The 16849-nt window shown below is 38.5% G+C and overlaps 1 protein-coding gene across 1 annotated transcript in view; it reads left to right on the top strand.

Annotated features, from left to right (window-relative positions):
- Positions 1 to 4401, top strand: part of TDRD3 (tudor domain containing 3) — a 92829-nt gene extending 88428 nt beyond the window's left edge. Inside the window, exons 8-9 of the mRNA XM_012650554.1 lie at positions 2255 to 2380; positions 4129 to 4401. Coding sequence (XP_012506008.1) covers positions 2255 to 2371 — 117 coding nt within the window. The 3' untranslated portion in view covers positions 2372 to 2380; positions 4129 to 4401. The remainder of the gene's footprint in view (positions 1 to 2254; positions 2381 to 4128) is intronic.
- The last annotated feature ends 12448 nt before the right edge of the window (positions 4402 to 16849 follow it).

Raw genomic sequence — 16849 nt, 5'->3', positions numbered from 1 at the left:
TTATGTAAAGTAGAAAGAGGTACCCATTTAGTACTAAAAATTACTAGCTACAGACTATAAGAAGTAGTTGTAGGCAACCAGATTTGCCCTCAACAACTCTGCAGGAGGAATATTTAAAAGTTAAAAGAAGTACAGATTGTGCCTTTGACAATACTGTAACTGAAAACCAAACTGTCAGAATCTTTTTTTTTTTGGCTTCCACTTTGTATAAAAAGATCTTACAGACATCAAATTATATGAAAAATTTCATGGTCAGTCATCTCTATAAAACCATTTAATTGGCTCTGGTTACTACAGTCTGAATTTTTCAAACACAGTAGAGATATATTTTCAAATAACAGTGTCATTTTTATTATATAAATCCAGCTTACTCAGAAAATGCAGTGTCCTACCTCTGTGTATTTTATTGGTAAAGTACATATTTTTAGATGGTCTCCAGCCAGTTCTGCAGCTGGGTGTGGAGAAAAATAACATTCCATTCTAATTCCTGAAATAATTACTTCATCTCCTACAGTACCAAATACACTTTCATACTTTTCAGTTAATATGCAGAGCTTCAAATATTGTCATTTGTCTTCAAATTAAATAGCTCCTTTTCAAATTTAGCTATAATATTTGACAATCATCATTCAGAACAGTGACCAGAATAATAAAAAATAACTCTCCTTTCCTGAATACATTTATATATTTTCTTTCTGCATTTTATTAATAATTGCTTTGCTAAATTATAGACATAATATCTGACGCTTCTAACCATTTTGAGACTGATTGTTAATGAAAAGGGTATAAGGCCAAGAGCTCATCTGGAAGTTTGTCTCTAAGAGGTAGTTATTGACTTATACCAGATATACTGTCAAATTTCTCTCTTATTTCAGTGATGATAATAGGCCCCTCAGATGATTTTTAGCTATTGGCTTCTTTCTTTTACTTGAAGACTGAGACTTAAAAGTTTAAACAGCAGTGTTTGAATTCAAAACTCAAATTCGTCTTAGAAATATTGAGGCAAAGTCACAAAGCTTTCTCAGCCTTCTGTATTCTTTATGTAAAGTAGAAATAATAGTTTTTTCTTAAGAACACTGTGGAGGATGTCTAATAATGAGAATTATTATTTGATCAAATTATCTTAGCATCTTTCTGTTTCCATTAGGTAAAATTGCAAGAGTTGGATCTGTAAAAATTTAAAGAATAGAACTCAGTCTTTCACATACTTTCCTGTGTTATTAGTAGGGTCAAAGGAAAGCAATCTTTTGGGAAAGAAGATTCAAAGATAAAGTGGGGAGGAAGAAGAAATAGGGTTAATTTTTAAAATCATGGAAATTATTGTGCTCTGATAATTCAGTTGGAATTTAAACTCTATTCAGTGAAATAAGTGTTCTTTCATAAAACTATCGAAAACAGCTTATTTTTTCTGTCTCTAATAAGGTACATATTTCATACCTGCATTAATTCAAAAACACTATAATAACAGAGTGGCAGCACTCAGTAAGAAACCAGTGTGGCTTTGGCTACATTTCCTTGCTTCTAAGTCCTATTCAAATATTATAATTAACTGTATTCTTTCTGCTGTTTAATCTGCTTATCCTAATTTTCTCATGCTATTCCTTGAGCTGGTAGATCTACTCCCTCAGTAAGAAAGCAAATAAAAATAAAAGAGTTTGAGTCTCACTGTGGTGATCTATCTTGCATGAAGCTTTCCTTATATATAAATTGTATCCTCCCCCCATTTCCAATCCATTATTTTTTCCTGTCTCTAGATGTGAGGTTCTTAATGATGTTGGAGATTTCATCAGATGAGAACAGACAGCTGGTGAACATTGTCTGGCTCTTCAGCCCCTTTTCCATACCCTTCTAAAACCCCTTCCATGATAAATACTTAGAAATATTTAGAAGCCAAATATTCCAGAAAATTGTTATTGTAATGCTTGCTTTTCTGTGTTTTCACCACATTGTATCAAGTCATGTAATGAGATGATCACGCTATTATTTGGAAATAGTTTCCTTTTCTAGAATTAAATTTGATTCTGATCCTACCACTGTAAATTACATTCTTCTGTTACCAAGGACCAAAAGTTTTAACAATGTCCCTGCCTTTTTTCTTTCCCCTTTCCCTTGTCTCCCTCTGTTTTAAAAATTGACAGATGTGAATCCCAGGGCAGCTTAAGAAGGTATATTAAAATGGGGGCCATAAAGTATATTTAATTTAGGAAACATGGAGCTGTTTTGAACATGTAAAATCACTGCTCTTTGCAAATAGGAGGAAGAAGGCACCTACGACCAAACTCTGGAGTTCCGTAGAGGAGGTGATGGCCAGCCAAGACGATCCACTCGGCCAACCCAGCAGTTTTACCAACCTCCCCGGGCTCGAAACTAGTATGAAAAGGTAAAGTTAACATTGTGAAGTGGTTTCCATATAAAGAAAGGTGCGATTCGTGTTAAATATGTAAGTCTAATTACTGATATTTTATAATGTACATAGAAAAAAACTAATTCTTTAAAACTACTTTCAATTATAAAGTATTTCAGATTATACCATAGTTACACACTGCTTTTCCATCAGACTTTTCCCCACAAATGCTATTCCTAATCCCCTGTTTTCTCTGTATCTACTATCTTCTTCTGTTGGAGGTGATGACAATCTGTGAAATGACTATAAGTTTGAAAGCAGGAAGGAGGTGAAAGAAAACAAAGGCAGAGGAAAACTTAAAAGGGGGAAGAAGCAGAGTTTATAGCAAGCAGCTTTCAGTGGCTACAACAGAGTATATGAACCAAAACAGTGGGTGTTAAAAATATTTATTGCCGGTGACAGAATAGTATGGCTTCAGATACACTGAGAGGTTGATGTGTTTGGTGTTATTATGAACTTCTGAATGAGAGAGTGATGTGATTAAAATTAAGCTTAGCAAATACTGCTTTTGGCTGTAGGATGGATTACAGCATCAGGAGGGAAAGAATCTAAGAAGCTATTGCACTGGCCCGCTGGAAGAGTGGTTAGAGTTGCATGTCCTGCTGTGAAAAGAGAGAGAGGGCAGACCTGTGTAGGAAGAGTCTGTAAGACAAATCAGCAAGAAGCTCCTGAGTACTACGGAGGTCAAGGTGCAGCATGGAAAACACTTCACTTTGAACTTCATTCTAGTTTCTTATTTGTTTGACGAAAGAATGGTCTTCAGAGTTTCACATATTAGCTAGAATTGAAACTAATAGCTAAGCATAGACTACTATATAAGTACTGTGACTTAGTTTATTTTCAAAGGTCCAGTTTTTAACACCATTTTTAGCTAGTAAAAGATGTATTTTTAAGCGTTGAATTTTTTTGACAATCTGGTCCAGCATTCCTTTGCAAAATGTTTTAAGTCAAGATTAGGAAAATGATCACTATATATTTAGCTGTTACAGAACCCATAATGTCAGCAGGCTGGGCATCATGTAAGGATAACAGTATTTATTTTCTAAGCAGGAGAAAATAAATGTTTACTTTGGAAGACTTATATGAGCTGTTTGTATGCAGCCATGGGGACTCCACCAGTCCCTGCCGAAGCACTCTGTCATGCATGGAGCTAAAATAGTACTGGCACAAACAAGTCTTCTCTCACCATTTATCTCACCTCTTTCTATTGTCACTACCCAAAGTGGTTTCAACTAGAAAGGTACCTAATAAAGGTATGGAGCAGGCAGGAGGAGGTGACAGACCAAACAAATTACCTGTATGAACTAACTCAATTCAGAGGTGTTCACTAGAGGAAGTGGAGGCGGGTAGGACAGGGGTAGAAGTGGCCGACTGGCAGACTGCATCTTTTTGAGGTCATCCTCTATGAAAAGCTATTCAGTTAATCCAGATTCCTGAAATCAACATGCTAGCAATAAAGGGTCTGACAGGGGCAGAGATGTGCTTTAACAATGACTAAAAGAAAAAATTATTTTTAAAAATGTTGCTTTTTTCTTTACATACTGCTTTATAGAGATTGTTTATAAATTAGCAGTGTTCAGTTTATTCTACTGATAGTCTATTGATATTTCTATAAACACTTCACATTCACAGTTAAGTTTTAGCAGAAGTGTATCTTGACAAAGTATGTGAAAGTTAATATAAGGGTTCAATTTCATTTTCTTTGTTTCTTTTTTTTTTAATAGAATCTTTGTGAAGAAAGGAACTGTTGACTGAAATATCCTGGTCAAAACCTGTTGATAGACTTTCTACTCTCCCTTCAGAATAAGAAGCAGTCACAGTGGCTATTAGTATATGAAAAAAGAAAGAAGATTTTAGGGTGGAAAAAAGATTCAACTCACACAAAGAATGGGAAAAAATACTGAATTAAATAAAGCAAATACCTTTTACAAATGAAAGGAAGAATTTTTTTCTTCTGGCATAAATAAATCCATTGTGCTATTATATACATTGTTTTACTGTCTGTTTTATTTACCTGATGTTATCTTTCTTGTTCATTTGGTATTATCCCCCACACTAATTGCCTTCTGTGGAATAGCAGTTACAGCACACTGAAGCCTCCTCCTGTAATTATGGAATAAACTGACTTAGCTTGCTACATTTCTTACAAAAATAACCTGAAGCCAAATAGCAGTTCTTAGTATGGTAATAGCTGCTAAATATGACAGCAAAAAGTAGTTAAAACTTGAATATGTTGTTTATAGCACTCTAGTAGCTTTTTCAAATGTAATTGAATTCAAAAAATAGGAATTCCTTTCCTTATACAATGTGCAATGGATCTTTCAGGATGCATCCCGTTGCAAGTAACTGAAAACCCATCTTAAACCAGCTTAAACATTAAAGGAGATGTACTGGCTCACTTCACTGCCAGAAGTGCAGTAGGTTTCAGGGTTGGTGTAATTCAGTGACTCAAGGATGTCACGAAAGACTGATTCTTTGTATCTCTCAACTCTGCTTTTTCTGAAATCGGCTTCATTCTGTAGCAGGCTGCCTCACCTGGCCACAAGTTAGCTAACAACTCCCAGAGCTACTAAGTGCAGGGATGGGGTTGGGGCTGCTTAAAAGGGCACACGGAAGAGAAAAAAAAGGTTTTCTCGTTAGGCTGCATTTACCTGTTTTGTGCTACTTTTCTACCTATGAACCAGTAACTCTAGCAGGGTCTGTGGATTATTTTAGGCCTGATCCACATGCCCCAGCCTTAGAAGTAGGAATGGTCAGTGGAGACAGGATATGCATCCAAAAGTCAGGTCCCTGCCAAGAGGAGAGGGAGAAAGTGTTGGTGAAGCATCCAGAATGTCCATTACAGTGAACGAACTGTCTGAGCTACAGACTCTTCACTTAACGGACAAAGACAGTCTTCCTCCAGTCTCTGTCCCATGAAGCCAGAACTGAACAGTTAAAAAGAAAGAATAAGGAAGGGAGAGAGGTAGGGAGGGGTGAAGAAGAGAATATTTGGGGCAAAATAATAAAATGTACTTTGAAGAAGAGGGCCCTAGGCATTCTCTTGGGGCCTATTAACTTTTAGTTTTCCTTATTAGCCCACAGTTGATAGTAGAGTGTTTTGTTTTTTGTTTGTTTTTGTTTTTACCCTCACTTGCATCATAATCAATCAACTAGAAGTGGGGTGGGTCTGGGCATTGCTATTTTTAGAAGATCTTCAAATGATTCTAATGTGTGTCCTAGGTTGAAAACCAGAGGAAGGCCCTTGGTAGTTTTGATGAGTTTGATAGCTGATAAGTCAATAAGGGAAGAGGCAGACGACCTTGAAGAAACTGAGTTCTGAGAGTGCAAGTGGGGCTAGCCATCGGTTCTGCTGAATGCACTGACACCCTAACTACTGAGAGATGCCTAAAGCCCTCTCCTTCAAAGCAAGTACCAAATTTGTCCATTATTTTGGCCAGAGGATTCTCATTCATTCTCTCTCTCTCTCTCTTTCCTTCTCTTTCTTTTTCCCTCTCTCTTTTCCTCCTTCCATCCCTCCCTTTCTTTCTTTTTAATTATGCACTTTTGGCTTCATAGGACTAAGACTGTGGAAAGGCTGTCTTGTCCTATTGAATGAAGAGTGTCGCTTACTTGATCTTGCAAGCTGAGGCCATGATGACAGCAGCCCAGCCTCATGCAGTTCTCTCCTGTCTCGTGGGCCTTTCTTTGTGGCTCTCAGCTACTCATCAGGGGCTAGCCCATACCTAGTTCAGCTGACTGCTAGGAATAAACATGGAAGGAACAAAGAAGACACAAGTGACAGTGGTAAGAGTTATGTTCCCACAGCGACTAGGCCAGAGTGGCCATCAGTCTTGCCAGCACTGACCCTTGACTGGCACACGCAGGAAAACAAAATTCAGTCCTGTGTGTGAGTGAGTCTGAGTGTCAGTGCGTGGCCTGGAGAGCCTTCACTAGGCCCTGCCTGTTGTCCCCGTCTGGGGTGGGTAGATACATTTATGCTGTTTTTCAAAAGTAAAAAGTGTGCTGGGATGTCTGTCATTCTTCCCCATCTCACATTCCAGTAACACTTCTTGAGATAAAATACTGAAGATAAAAATATTCCTTAAGACAATATGTTTGCATAAAGAAAAAGACAAGGCCACAGATACCAAAAACGGTTCTATATAAATAGGAAAGAGAACAGGGCTAGCTCAAATTCTTTGTTAACTACGGAAGGGAAGCCTTGAGTTTTGCGTTGTATAGTTTATGTACGGAGGGGAAGGAGAAAGTTCAGTTAAGAGAAGTAGGGGGACCCACATACTCCAGGCTGTTCAGGGCCAGGGAACGCCTGACAGACGGGCTCGAGTGGCAGTGCCGGCCTGGCCCTGGGAGAGACGCCGGCCGCGTGGGATCCAGCACTAGGAGAAATGCAGCCTGTCTGGAACCAAGGCAGGGTCACCTCAAGGTGGCCACAGCTTCAGGGGCAGGCTTGGCAGGGTCACCCGCAAGAGCTCAGTCCCCTAGGTTCCCTTCTTTTGCCTGTTTTGTCAGCCAGTATGGAGGGAGGGCCTGGCACGTTCCTTAAAATAGGGTCACAACCAACTGCTTTAGTCAAAGAGGCTTGTGAAAGGGATGGTTGGGCCACCATTCTAGAAGCAAAGCTAATTGATGCTTCAGCGTTTCAAAATCTGAGGAATGATAAGGTTGATAAACAGATGCATTCGGCAGATACCTATTTTCTTCTCAGCCTTTGAGAACAGGCATGAAACACGCCGGTAGCGCAGTGCCTGCTATTAAGGACTTGGCATTCTCCTGGGCTAGAGAAACACGGAGACAAACTAGGATTGTTATTTAGAGAATAGGGGGCTTAAAAAGGTGCTTGTTATAAATATTAGATTTATAACATTCTGTAAATCTAATTCTGCTCACAAGAGGGTGAAACCGGTTCCCTTGACAGAGCCCAGTGGGTGCCAGGAACCCAGCGGTGAGACAGGGGAAATGGAAAGTTAAATTAAGGAGTATCAAACAAAGGAAAGGCTCTTAGAGAAACACCTGAAAAGAAAGAGGAGACTTTCAGGTCCCACTCTCTAAGAAAGGACTCAGTCCCTACCCCAGGTTGTGGAGATCTTAGTGGTAGAACCTCTTAAGAGAGCTCTCCTGAGTTTTAATTCACTGGGGGTGGTCTCTGGCCTAGTGTGGATTTTTCTGGCATCCTGGTGGCTCCTTTCTCTTTCTTAATAATTTTTCTTGCCCTCTTTCTAAATAACACAAAGTCTCTTTTATGATCGTGGGTAGACCAAAAATGTAGGTCAACATCTCAAAACACTGCTTGCTAGTATTGTCAAGTACACATCACATAATCCAGGGTAGTGAACATATTACAACTTGAGAAAATTATATAACATATTTAGTTTCACATTGGGATGCCTTCGTTGAAGGAATATGCTGATTCAATTCAGAGACTGCTGGTGCCCACCTCAATGAGACAGTTATAAAAGGCCGGGAGAGGCTACCCATCCATTTTGCAGGGTCTAGGTAGTTTTTTTTCAAAAAATAGTAAATTTAGAAGAGGTATAGCAAGGAAAAATACCCTCATGAAAGGGCAGGCAGAACTTTTTTTAATACCTGTTTTTATATCAGCAAGTTTGAGGGGTACAGAAATATCTACAATAATCACAGGCTGTTTTTGCTTTGAGGTTGATAGGAAAAGAACAAAATTTAGAGGAATGTGGTGACATAGTCTAACTTCAGGTGGCAAGCTCTTTCACCACTAAAGAAAGGCAATTTTGCTAAAGTTCAGTTTACAGGACTTCTGCTTATTCCTTCTGTTAGGATAGAGCAACCAGGGATGGATTTATCTTCCTGCATGAAACAGTTGAACAACTGGACAAAACACATGAGATGTTGGAACTCAGGGTATTGGACACCAGGCAACAAAGTATAGTGATTACTAGACTCTTGAGTGATAAGCAAACTAGATGAGCCGTACAATTGGTCCAGATTACTACAAGGAGAAAATTTCGAGGCTGTGGGAGGGGAAACCCAGGCAGTGCCTCTCAGTCTCTGAGTTGAGAGATGGAGGTGGGAGTTGAGGGAAGACAAAGTAAGTAATTTCACAGGGTATAGAATATCAGAGATCTGGTTCATAGATCTAAAGGTAATACCTAAAACTATAAATCATCTGGGAGAAAACAGGAATTCTTTGCGACCCAGGGTCAGACAAAAAGATCTTTAGGTACAATACCAAAAACATGATCCATAATAGAACAAACTTATAAATTGTACTTAATCAAAATTAAAACTTTATTCTCCTCAAAGACACTGTTAAGGGAATGAAAAGACAAGCTGCAAACTTGGAAAAAATATTTGCAAATATTTGCATATCTGATAAAGGACTTGTTTATAGAATATATGAAAAATTCTCAAAACTCAATAAGAAAACAACCAAATAAAAAAAAAAAAGGCTAAAGATTCAGACAGGCGGTTGATCAAAGAAGATATGAGCATGTGTAAAGCTGTTCAGCATCATCGGTTCATTAAGGAAATACAAATTAAAACCATTATTAAATAACCACTACACACCTATTAACATGACCACAGTTGAAAATATCCACCATGCCAAGGGGTGGCAAGGATGTGGAGGAACTAGAAGTCTCATGCACTGTTTTGGGGAATTTAAGATGGTACAAACTGTTTGGTACAAACTGTTTGGAAAACAGTTTGACAAATTCTTAAAAAGCATACACCTGTCATAGAACCCAGTCATTCCACTCCTTGTTCTTCACCCGTGATAAATGAAAGCATATGTTCATACTTAGATTTGTACGTGAATGTTCACAGTATATTTATTTGTAATAGCCCCAAACTGGAAGCAACTCAGATGTCTATTAACATGTGAATGCATAAACACATTGTGGTATATTCATAAATAAAATACTACTCAGCATGTTGATACATGCAACAATATGGATGAATCTCAAAACAATTATTCCGAATAAAGAGGCCAGAACTTTGGGAAGTGGGGAACATATTGTATGATTACATTTATAGAAAACTATAGAAAATGCAAAGTAATCCATAGTAACAGAAACCAGATCAATGAGGGGTTGCATTATTGAGGAGGAGAGAAGAATTACCAAAGGGCACGAGGGAATGTTCTGGGGCATGGGTATGTTCATTATCTTGATTGTGGTGATGATTTCACAAGTGTGTGTGTGTGTGTGTGTGTATGTGTGTGTGTGTCAAAATGATCAGATTGTACCTTTTAAATATGTGCACTTCTCTGTATGTCGGTTATACCTCAATAAAGCTGCTTTTTAAAAAAGCAGTTGTGAACCTAATGTGTGCTCTTTCCTTGCTCTTTACGTAACTCGTTGAGTAAATGTCAGATACAACTGCTGCTTTCAATGAAAAAGTCATGTTGTAACTTTCCACCCCTCACTGGGTTGTGGTAACAATATACTGACAGATATAATTGTCTTTGTTATAAAATATTTAACATCAAAAATATGAATAGCTTTATGATCATTTTAGAGATGTGGAGTCTTTAAATTCTTACTGTTATTGGAAAGCCCTTGATTTTCAGAGGACAGATGAGTTGTTATAATTATTGTTATTTTGGTTGTGTTGCTACAACTTAGACTTTTAGACTAACTCTTCTTGGGGCCTGGAGTTTTATATGTGTGTGTATGTGTGTACGCTTAATTTTTCTGTTGTTAAACTTGCATGTACCCGAAGTCCCAGGTACTTACTTAACAGGACTAGGGTTTTTGATAAGAAACATTTGCCCATCTGAGCCCTGCTTGTTTCTTTCTATTTAATATTTACTAGACTGCACCACCCGAAGGATGGACATATTTGAAACTCGGACTTAGGGGCGGGGGCAAGGGCAACATACGTAACCTAAACATCTGTACCCCCATAATATGCTGAAATACAAAAAAAAATATTTACTAGACAGTTTTCAAGTATTGACAGCAGTAACCCTAGTACCTAATTTGCCACTTAAAAGGTACTTGTTTTAACTACATAAATACTTGCAATCTCTTGGGAAACTATAGCTCATAGATTAATAGCTTTGGCATTTTTACCATACTCTGCGTTCTTCTAAAGTTTACATGCCATTTTTTCAAACATGAAGTGATTTCTCTCCCACCTATTTTACATTAGATCTGACATAAAAATGCTGAAATAAATACACATACATACAGGTGTTTACATACGATTGTAACTCTTCTTTGTACTCAGGTTTGTGTGTGTGAATACTTGTCCATTTTGTCATCTTAACCTGTTGCATTGGATTTATAACATGCTAAAATTCATAAACTCAATCAAGAAATCCAGAGACATGTGATAACCATAAGGTTGAAGATTTTCATAACCACTTTCTTTATATGAAACACTCCATGTTGACATGAACCATAGTGATTTTTCCGTGTCTTAATGGTATTAACAAAACAATATCCTTTATTTACAACTGCATCCATCTAAGCTTTTTGTTTCCCTTTAAAAAGTTTTAGGAAGTAATTTCTATGTCCTTCTGAGTAACAAGGCCCAGGGAACTCGGGCCATTTGCTATTTTCTTATTCAAGGACAATGTGGTAGAAACAGATCTTGGGCTGCCTAGATTACAGTTTAGTCATCTCCTAAAATAATTTCTTCCATGAATTAACTTGAGTAATTTAGCACAAGAAAATTGTGCCATATGTTGCAAATAAGCTGCTTATCTGAAACCTGCTTATTCTAACCGGAATTGTTCCTTTCAAGTGCCATTTATACTGCTTCTTGGACCCTAATTCTTGGAGTCCTCATGGCAAATAGTTTTTACTTAGGTATCAGGGTCATGTCCGGTTGCTCAGTTGGGATTTCCTGGGTTCAGATGTTTCTACTTTAACTGCTGAACCTCATTCTCTACTTAGATTTTAGATACCAATAAAAGGAAGCCAGTTATATTATCAGAATCACACTGCAAACAACGCACCAGTGGAATTACTTACTAATTCACTTAAACATGTTTATAGTATGGTAGTATGGTGGACATCCTTTGAATTGTTTATACAGCCCCCTTTTCTTGGCATTGCTTCTCCCTATTTTCAGCCATATAATTTCAGAAGGAACCACTATGTTCATACAGTATTTAGAGCAGGAAGGAAGTAGAATCATGAAGCAGCTGGGAACAAAGGCTCTGTTGCTTCTTGGCTTTGTGACCTTAGACAAGTAGCTCAACCTTTCCAAGTTTTGGTGTCCCCATTTGGGAGATGGGGACAATAGTAGCACTTACCCTGTAGGATTATCAAGTGAGAGAGAAGCAGCCCCTGAAATCCAGAAACTGGCCTGGGACTCAACTTTCTTGTGGCCCATAAACAATTTTATAGAAATTTATAGATAGACACACATACACACACACACCCCAAAACCAAAATATAAGGAAAAAAAAGCCAAAACCAAAACAAGAATATTGTCCAAACCACAAAAATGACCAAAGGTCTCCCTTTGCTGGATAATTTGAGTGGCTACCTTTACCCATTACAGCTTTAACTCTGTTTTGTTCTCCCCACCGGCCAGATAAACATTAGGATACCCAACTATGGAATTATCCTGCTTCTTGACAACATCCAGTGCTGAGCAAAGCCCACTTTCCTTGAACCATCCCTAAATTCCTCCAACACAAGGCCAAATCCTATTGTATTAACCATGTTTTCTAGTTTCTGTATCTGAAGTTTTGACATCTGGGGTCTTGCTGGCTAGGGAGGGACTCTAGAGGTATCAAGAGAATCTCTTGAGTTCACCTTTCACATGCAAACTGACCAACGTGAGCCACTTACTCTGTGAGACACTGACCTCTGTCCTAATTGCCCCAGGGCCAGCAATGAGACAACCAGGGGCAACCCCTACATCCCAGAGCCACTGGAATGATTCAAAGTAACCAGTTTTCAACCTGATCAGCCCACTCACCCATTCCTTCCTGGAGAAACCACAATAGAGGAGGCTTTTTTTACAGTTCCTGTGCTTGCTTTCTGCCTGCAACCAACCACATTCGTGGTCGGTAATCCCCCCTGTGGCCCACCGTGGTGTGGCATGTCCCCCTCCTTTTGGAAACTGTGAATAATAAACTATATTTTCAATGGTAAACATCTCCTGATCTGCTGTCCTCGCCAAACTTGAATAATACCCAAATCCCAGGTACATTTAAAAACACCTATAATAAGTCCTTTCTAGCACCCTTGGACTGGGATGCCCCACAGTTCTCCGTGGCTTGTGGTCTCTTTCGTTGCAATGATCTAAAAAACTCCAGCTTACTCAACAGCAGGTGTGTTTCTAGTGGTCTGTGGTTGGCAGGTGTTGATATGAGATTAAAGGAGGCAATGAACGTAAAGTCCAGTGACTGAAAACCTTGGAAACCTCAATGGTGTTATTTAAATGTGATGTAGTACCTTTGCCCATGGTTCATGGACCCAGGAGAACTTGGGGAGCCAACCCATGTTTCTCTTCAGACAAATAGACCTGTGACAAGTGAAATCCAGATATTACTGGCACTATTTTGCTAGATGGCCTGGGAAACAGAGAGAGCCCATCTATGATGATAGAGAAGCAAGAATTGAATGCTCACATAGAACCAGAGGGGAGAGACAAAGAGAATTTCCTGGGTTCCCCACCAAATACCTGCTTTGTGCCTATCTATCAAGTCTGGAGATATCTATTCCTTGGATCCTGTGAGCTACCCCAGTAACCTAGTAAATCCTAATACCGTTTGCTTAAGGGAGTCTAAGCTGTTACTGTCAGCCAAAAGAAACCCTAATAGATGTATATAATTAATAAGTAATATGTTAAATGGGTAAGGTCTTAAGCATATTCCATATCACTAAGGAATTGGTAATATTTTCTAAATATGAACAAATTTCCATTAACATTTGTTTCTGATTTCTGCATTGATACACTTTTGTCCCTTTCTGAGTTTTTCCTCCGGATCATATGGGCTTTCCACCACTAATTTTCTAAGCTGTTACTGTCAGCCAAAAGAAACCCTAATAGATGTATATAATTAATAAGTAATATGTTAAATAGGTAAGGTCTTAAGCATATTCCATATTACTAAGGAATTGGTAATATTTTCTAAATATGAACAAATTTCCATTAACATTTGTTTCTGATTTCTGCATTGATACACTTTTGTCCCTTTCTGAGTTTTTCCTCCGGATCATATGGGCTTTCCACCACTAATTTTCTCAGAATTTCATCACTACATTTGAAGATCTTGTTACCCTCACTATAAACACAGAGCTGCGCTGCTGCGGCGCCACAGGGTGGTGGTTGCGCTTCCGTCTCCACTCGTTTGTGAGCTGCTTTGCCTTATATTGGGCTGTTTTTCTAAGTTCTCAACTCTCTTAGTGTTTTATGGCTATGTTTTTCAAACATTTTTGTCCATATACTTCCTAAACATGAAAACAAAACACACAACTTCTAGCATCCTTTTAACTGGACATAAAAAAACTTCATCAGAAGTTCTTAAGGTTCAAAGAATATCATTCCTGTCATGTTGGATGTGTGCTTTTATTAATAATATATTCATGTTTTCTTCAAAGCCTTGGAACTGCGGATGTAACTCATTCAACTTTGGAACAATGATCACCATTTTCCATAGGTGAGCAAAAGACAGTCCTCATTGTCAGACCAGTTAGTCAAATAAAAGTATGCTTGTTTGGGTCAGAAAACATCTAACTTCATTCTCCCCTCCCCCAGATCAAACAGATACAGAATACCTTTTTTTAAAAATAATCATCTCCCTCCTGAATTCTAAGATAGATAGAATCTTGCCATGTAGTTGATGTCATGATAAAAGAAGATGCCTTCAGGGCTTCCTGGCCGAGTTCTCTTTGCCCAGCCGCTCCAGCACTGATCTCTTCTTGAATCATCTGCACACCCCACGCCCAGCCCCACCAGGAGGTAGAATTTTAAGACTCACAGAAGCTAAGAGGTATGGCTTCCTCCTCCTCCTCTTTTTAATGTACCTATTTTTTAATGGAAGCTTATTGAGCAGCGTTGGGGGTGTTGGCCATCAGTAAATATACAGGCTTGCTTTTTTATGTCTTTCTTTTTTTTTTTTTTTTTAAAGAGGGAGAAAGATGACCATGAACAGATGGGAGGAAGAGAAGGAAGTGGCAGACAGGACCACAGGCAATACCCTCCAGTAGATCAGTTTTGGCAGAGTAAAAATGAAATATGAGAATGTAGAAAATGATTCCTTCAAGCTATTCATGTGTGTGTGGCCTGTGGAAAATCTTCGCATCTCCCCAGGCCCGCGGGTATCCCCTTGTGAACACCGATGCCGCAGCGATTCCTCAGCTTGGGAGAGTGTCAGACTCCTCCCAAGGCTTCTACAAATGCAATTGCCAGCTCCACCTCCCAGTTCTGAGTCTGCAGTTCTCTGTCAGGTCCTGGAAGTGTGCATTTAATCAGTCTCCTCAGGGAACTGTGACTGGCTGCCACATTCGGAAACACCGTTCTGAACTATGAGCATCTCCTGGAAAGTTTTAAAAATATAGATCCAGGACTCACACCAGACCTGCAGATTCAGAATACCTAGGGGTGAGGTGTAGAGGGACAAATAAAAATTAAAAATAAGAAGCTTAATTCTCCATTGAAAATAAGGGAAGAGATTCAGCTCCTCTCCTTTTTCTTAAACCATTTACTTTATAAAACCTGTAATTATAAGTACTTTCTCCTCTCCTTAAAATGTATAGAAATCCTTTTGAAAACTAGATGAGCCTTTGTCAGCTGGATGGCCCAGGAATATCTTGCTCTAGGGACCTGGGAGCCACCTCTCTGAAATGTAATTGTCAATGGAGGGAGCACCCCATCTCCCCGCTTCTGTGGGAGGGTAGGAGCCTAACCTCAGTGGGTACCTCGCTCCAAGTTGCAAAATAACTGCCTGTCACAAACCCAGAGTAGTATCAAGGGCCTGGTGTCCTGGACCCTACACTGGACACGCTCACCTAATATCAGTGGCACCCCACTTGTGGCAGGTATCCCGTACTCGAGGACCACATGGTTCACTACCTCCCTTAAAATCCATTGTCTGCCATACTTTATGCTGCATGAGCCAGATTTTCCAGTCCTTTGCTATCTGAATGATTGACTTGCTTTGTATTGTTAATGACGTCCTCTCTGCTTTGTATTTCTACCCCCTGAGTGTGTTCTTTATCTTCTCCCTGGTGAGGGCTGGGGGAAGACCTAATAAAATTTACTGAACAAATTACAGGAGAAAAATCTTAATGCTGTTTATGAGCCAAAATTAAAATTCTCAAAAGCGTATTGTATATTTGAAAGTGTAATTTAATGAATAGTAGGGCGGAGGTTGCCAGGTTTTTTGAGTGCGAAATAGCAACCTACTGTCGTTTGAGAATTCATTTAACACGGCACTTTCCAACACAATACATGAAAATTATGGTTTTTATTATTAAACTCAGCTGCAATTTCATTTAAAATTATGACATTTTAAATGAACTATTTTAAAGTGGCTGGATGTGCAATTTAAATTTCTTATAAACTCTCTAATTACATTTTAAGGTGTATAGAGACAAAAATAAATTTTACTTCCATGCTTACCATAAAAATCAATTAAAGAAATTCAAAAATTCTAATGAAAATTTTGCAGATATTATACTTGTGCAAATAGAGACCAAAATCCTTGCTGCACAGGTGAGTGTTTAATCCCTAGTTTTCCCACTAACATTGCTACATTAATAAGGACAAGAGAGGTGTTAAGGAATCCATCCATCCATACATACATCATTTTAGTCATTTATTCAGTCAGATAGTCACTAATTTAAACTTTATATTATGTACTTTTGAGGCTCTGCTAGATTCTGGAAGGATTAGCATTATGAGACCATCCTTATGAAGCTTAAGAGAAAAGATGAGATATGATACAACTGAAGAAGAAGAGATATCTTTAAACTTGGAGGTAGCATTTGGAAAGATGGAGATTGTCTTTAAAGGAGACAGAAAGACAGATAGAAAAAAGCGTGGGTTTTGATACCAGAATACCTGGGTTCAGATGCGGGTGCTAGTCTTTTCTAGCAGTGAGACCCAGGTGGGCGAACCTACTTAAACCCTCTAAACTTTCATTTCCTTGCCTGTAAAATGGGAGACGTTATAGTATTACCTCTCAAGTTTGTTCTGAGAATTGAGTTAAAATAAGCAACCACGATGCTTGGCACATAGTTGGTACTCAGTAAATTTCAATCCTTCTTTCACCTGATTTCTTTTAATGAAATCTGATCTAATTTTTTAACATCCATGTCTCTGGTTCATTCATATATAATTTCAAATAAAATTATATATATTAAATGTAAACTGCACTGAAGACAGGTTCCTAAGGTAATTTGCTTTTTTTTTTTTTTTTTTGAAAAAAATCACTTTTTAAGTTGAAGTACAATATTTAAATGCAAACATTTCAATCTTGGGGGAACACTGGGTAGTTGG

The sequence above is a fragment of the Propithecus coquereli genome, unplaced genomic scaffold, assembly GCF_000956105.1.
Source record: "Propithecus coquereli isolate 6110/MARCELLA unplaced genomic scaffold, Pcoq_1.0 Scaffold333, whole genome shotgun sequence".
Taxonomy (NCBI): domain Eukaryota; kingdom Metazoa; phylum Chordata; class Mammalia; order Primates; family Indriidae; genus Propithecus; species Propithecus coquereli.
Note: the sequence above shows the minus strand (reverse complement) of the source record. Positions and strands in the feature narration are given on the sequence as shown.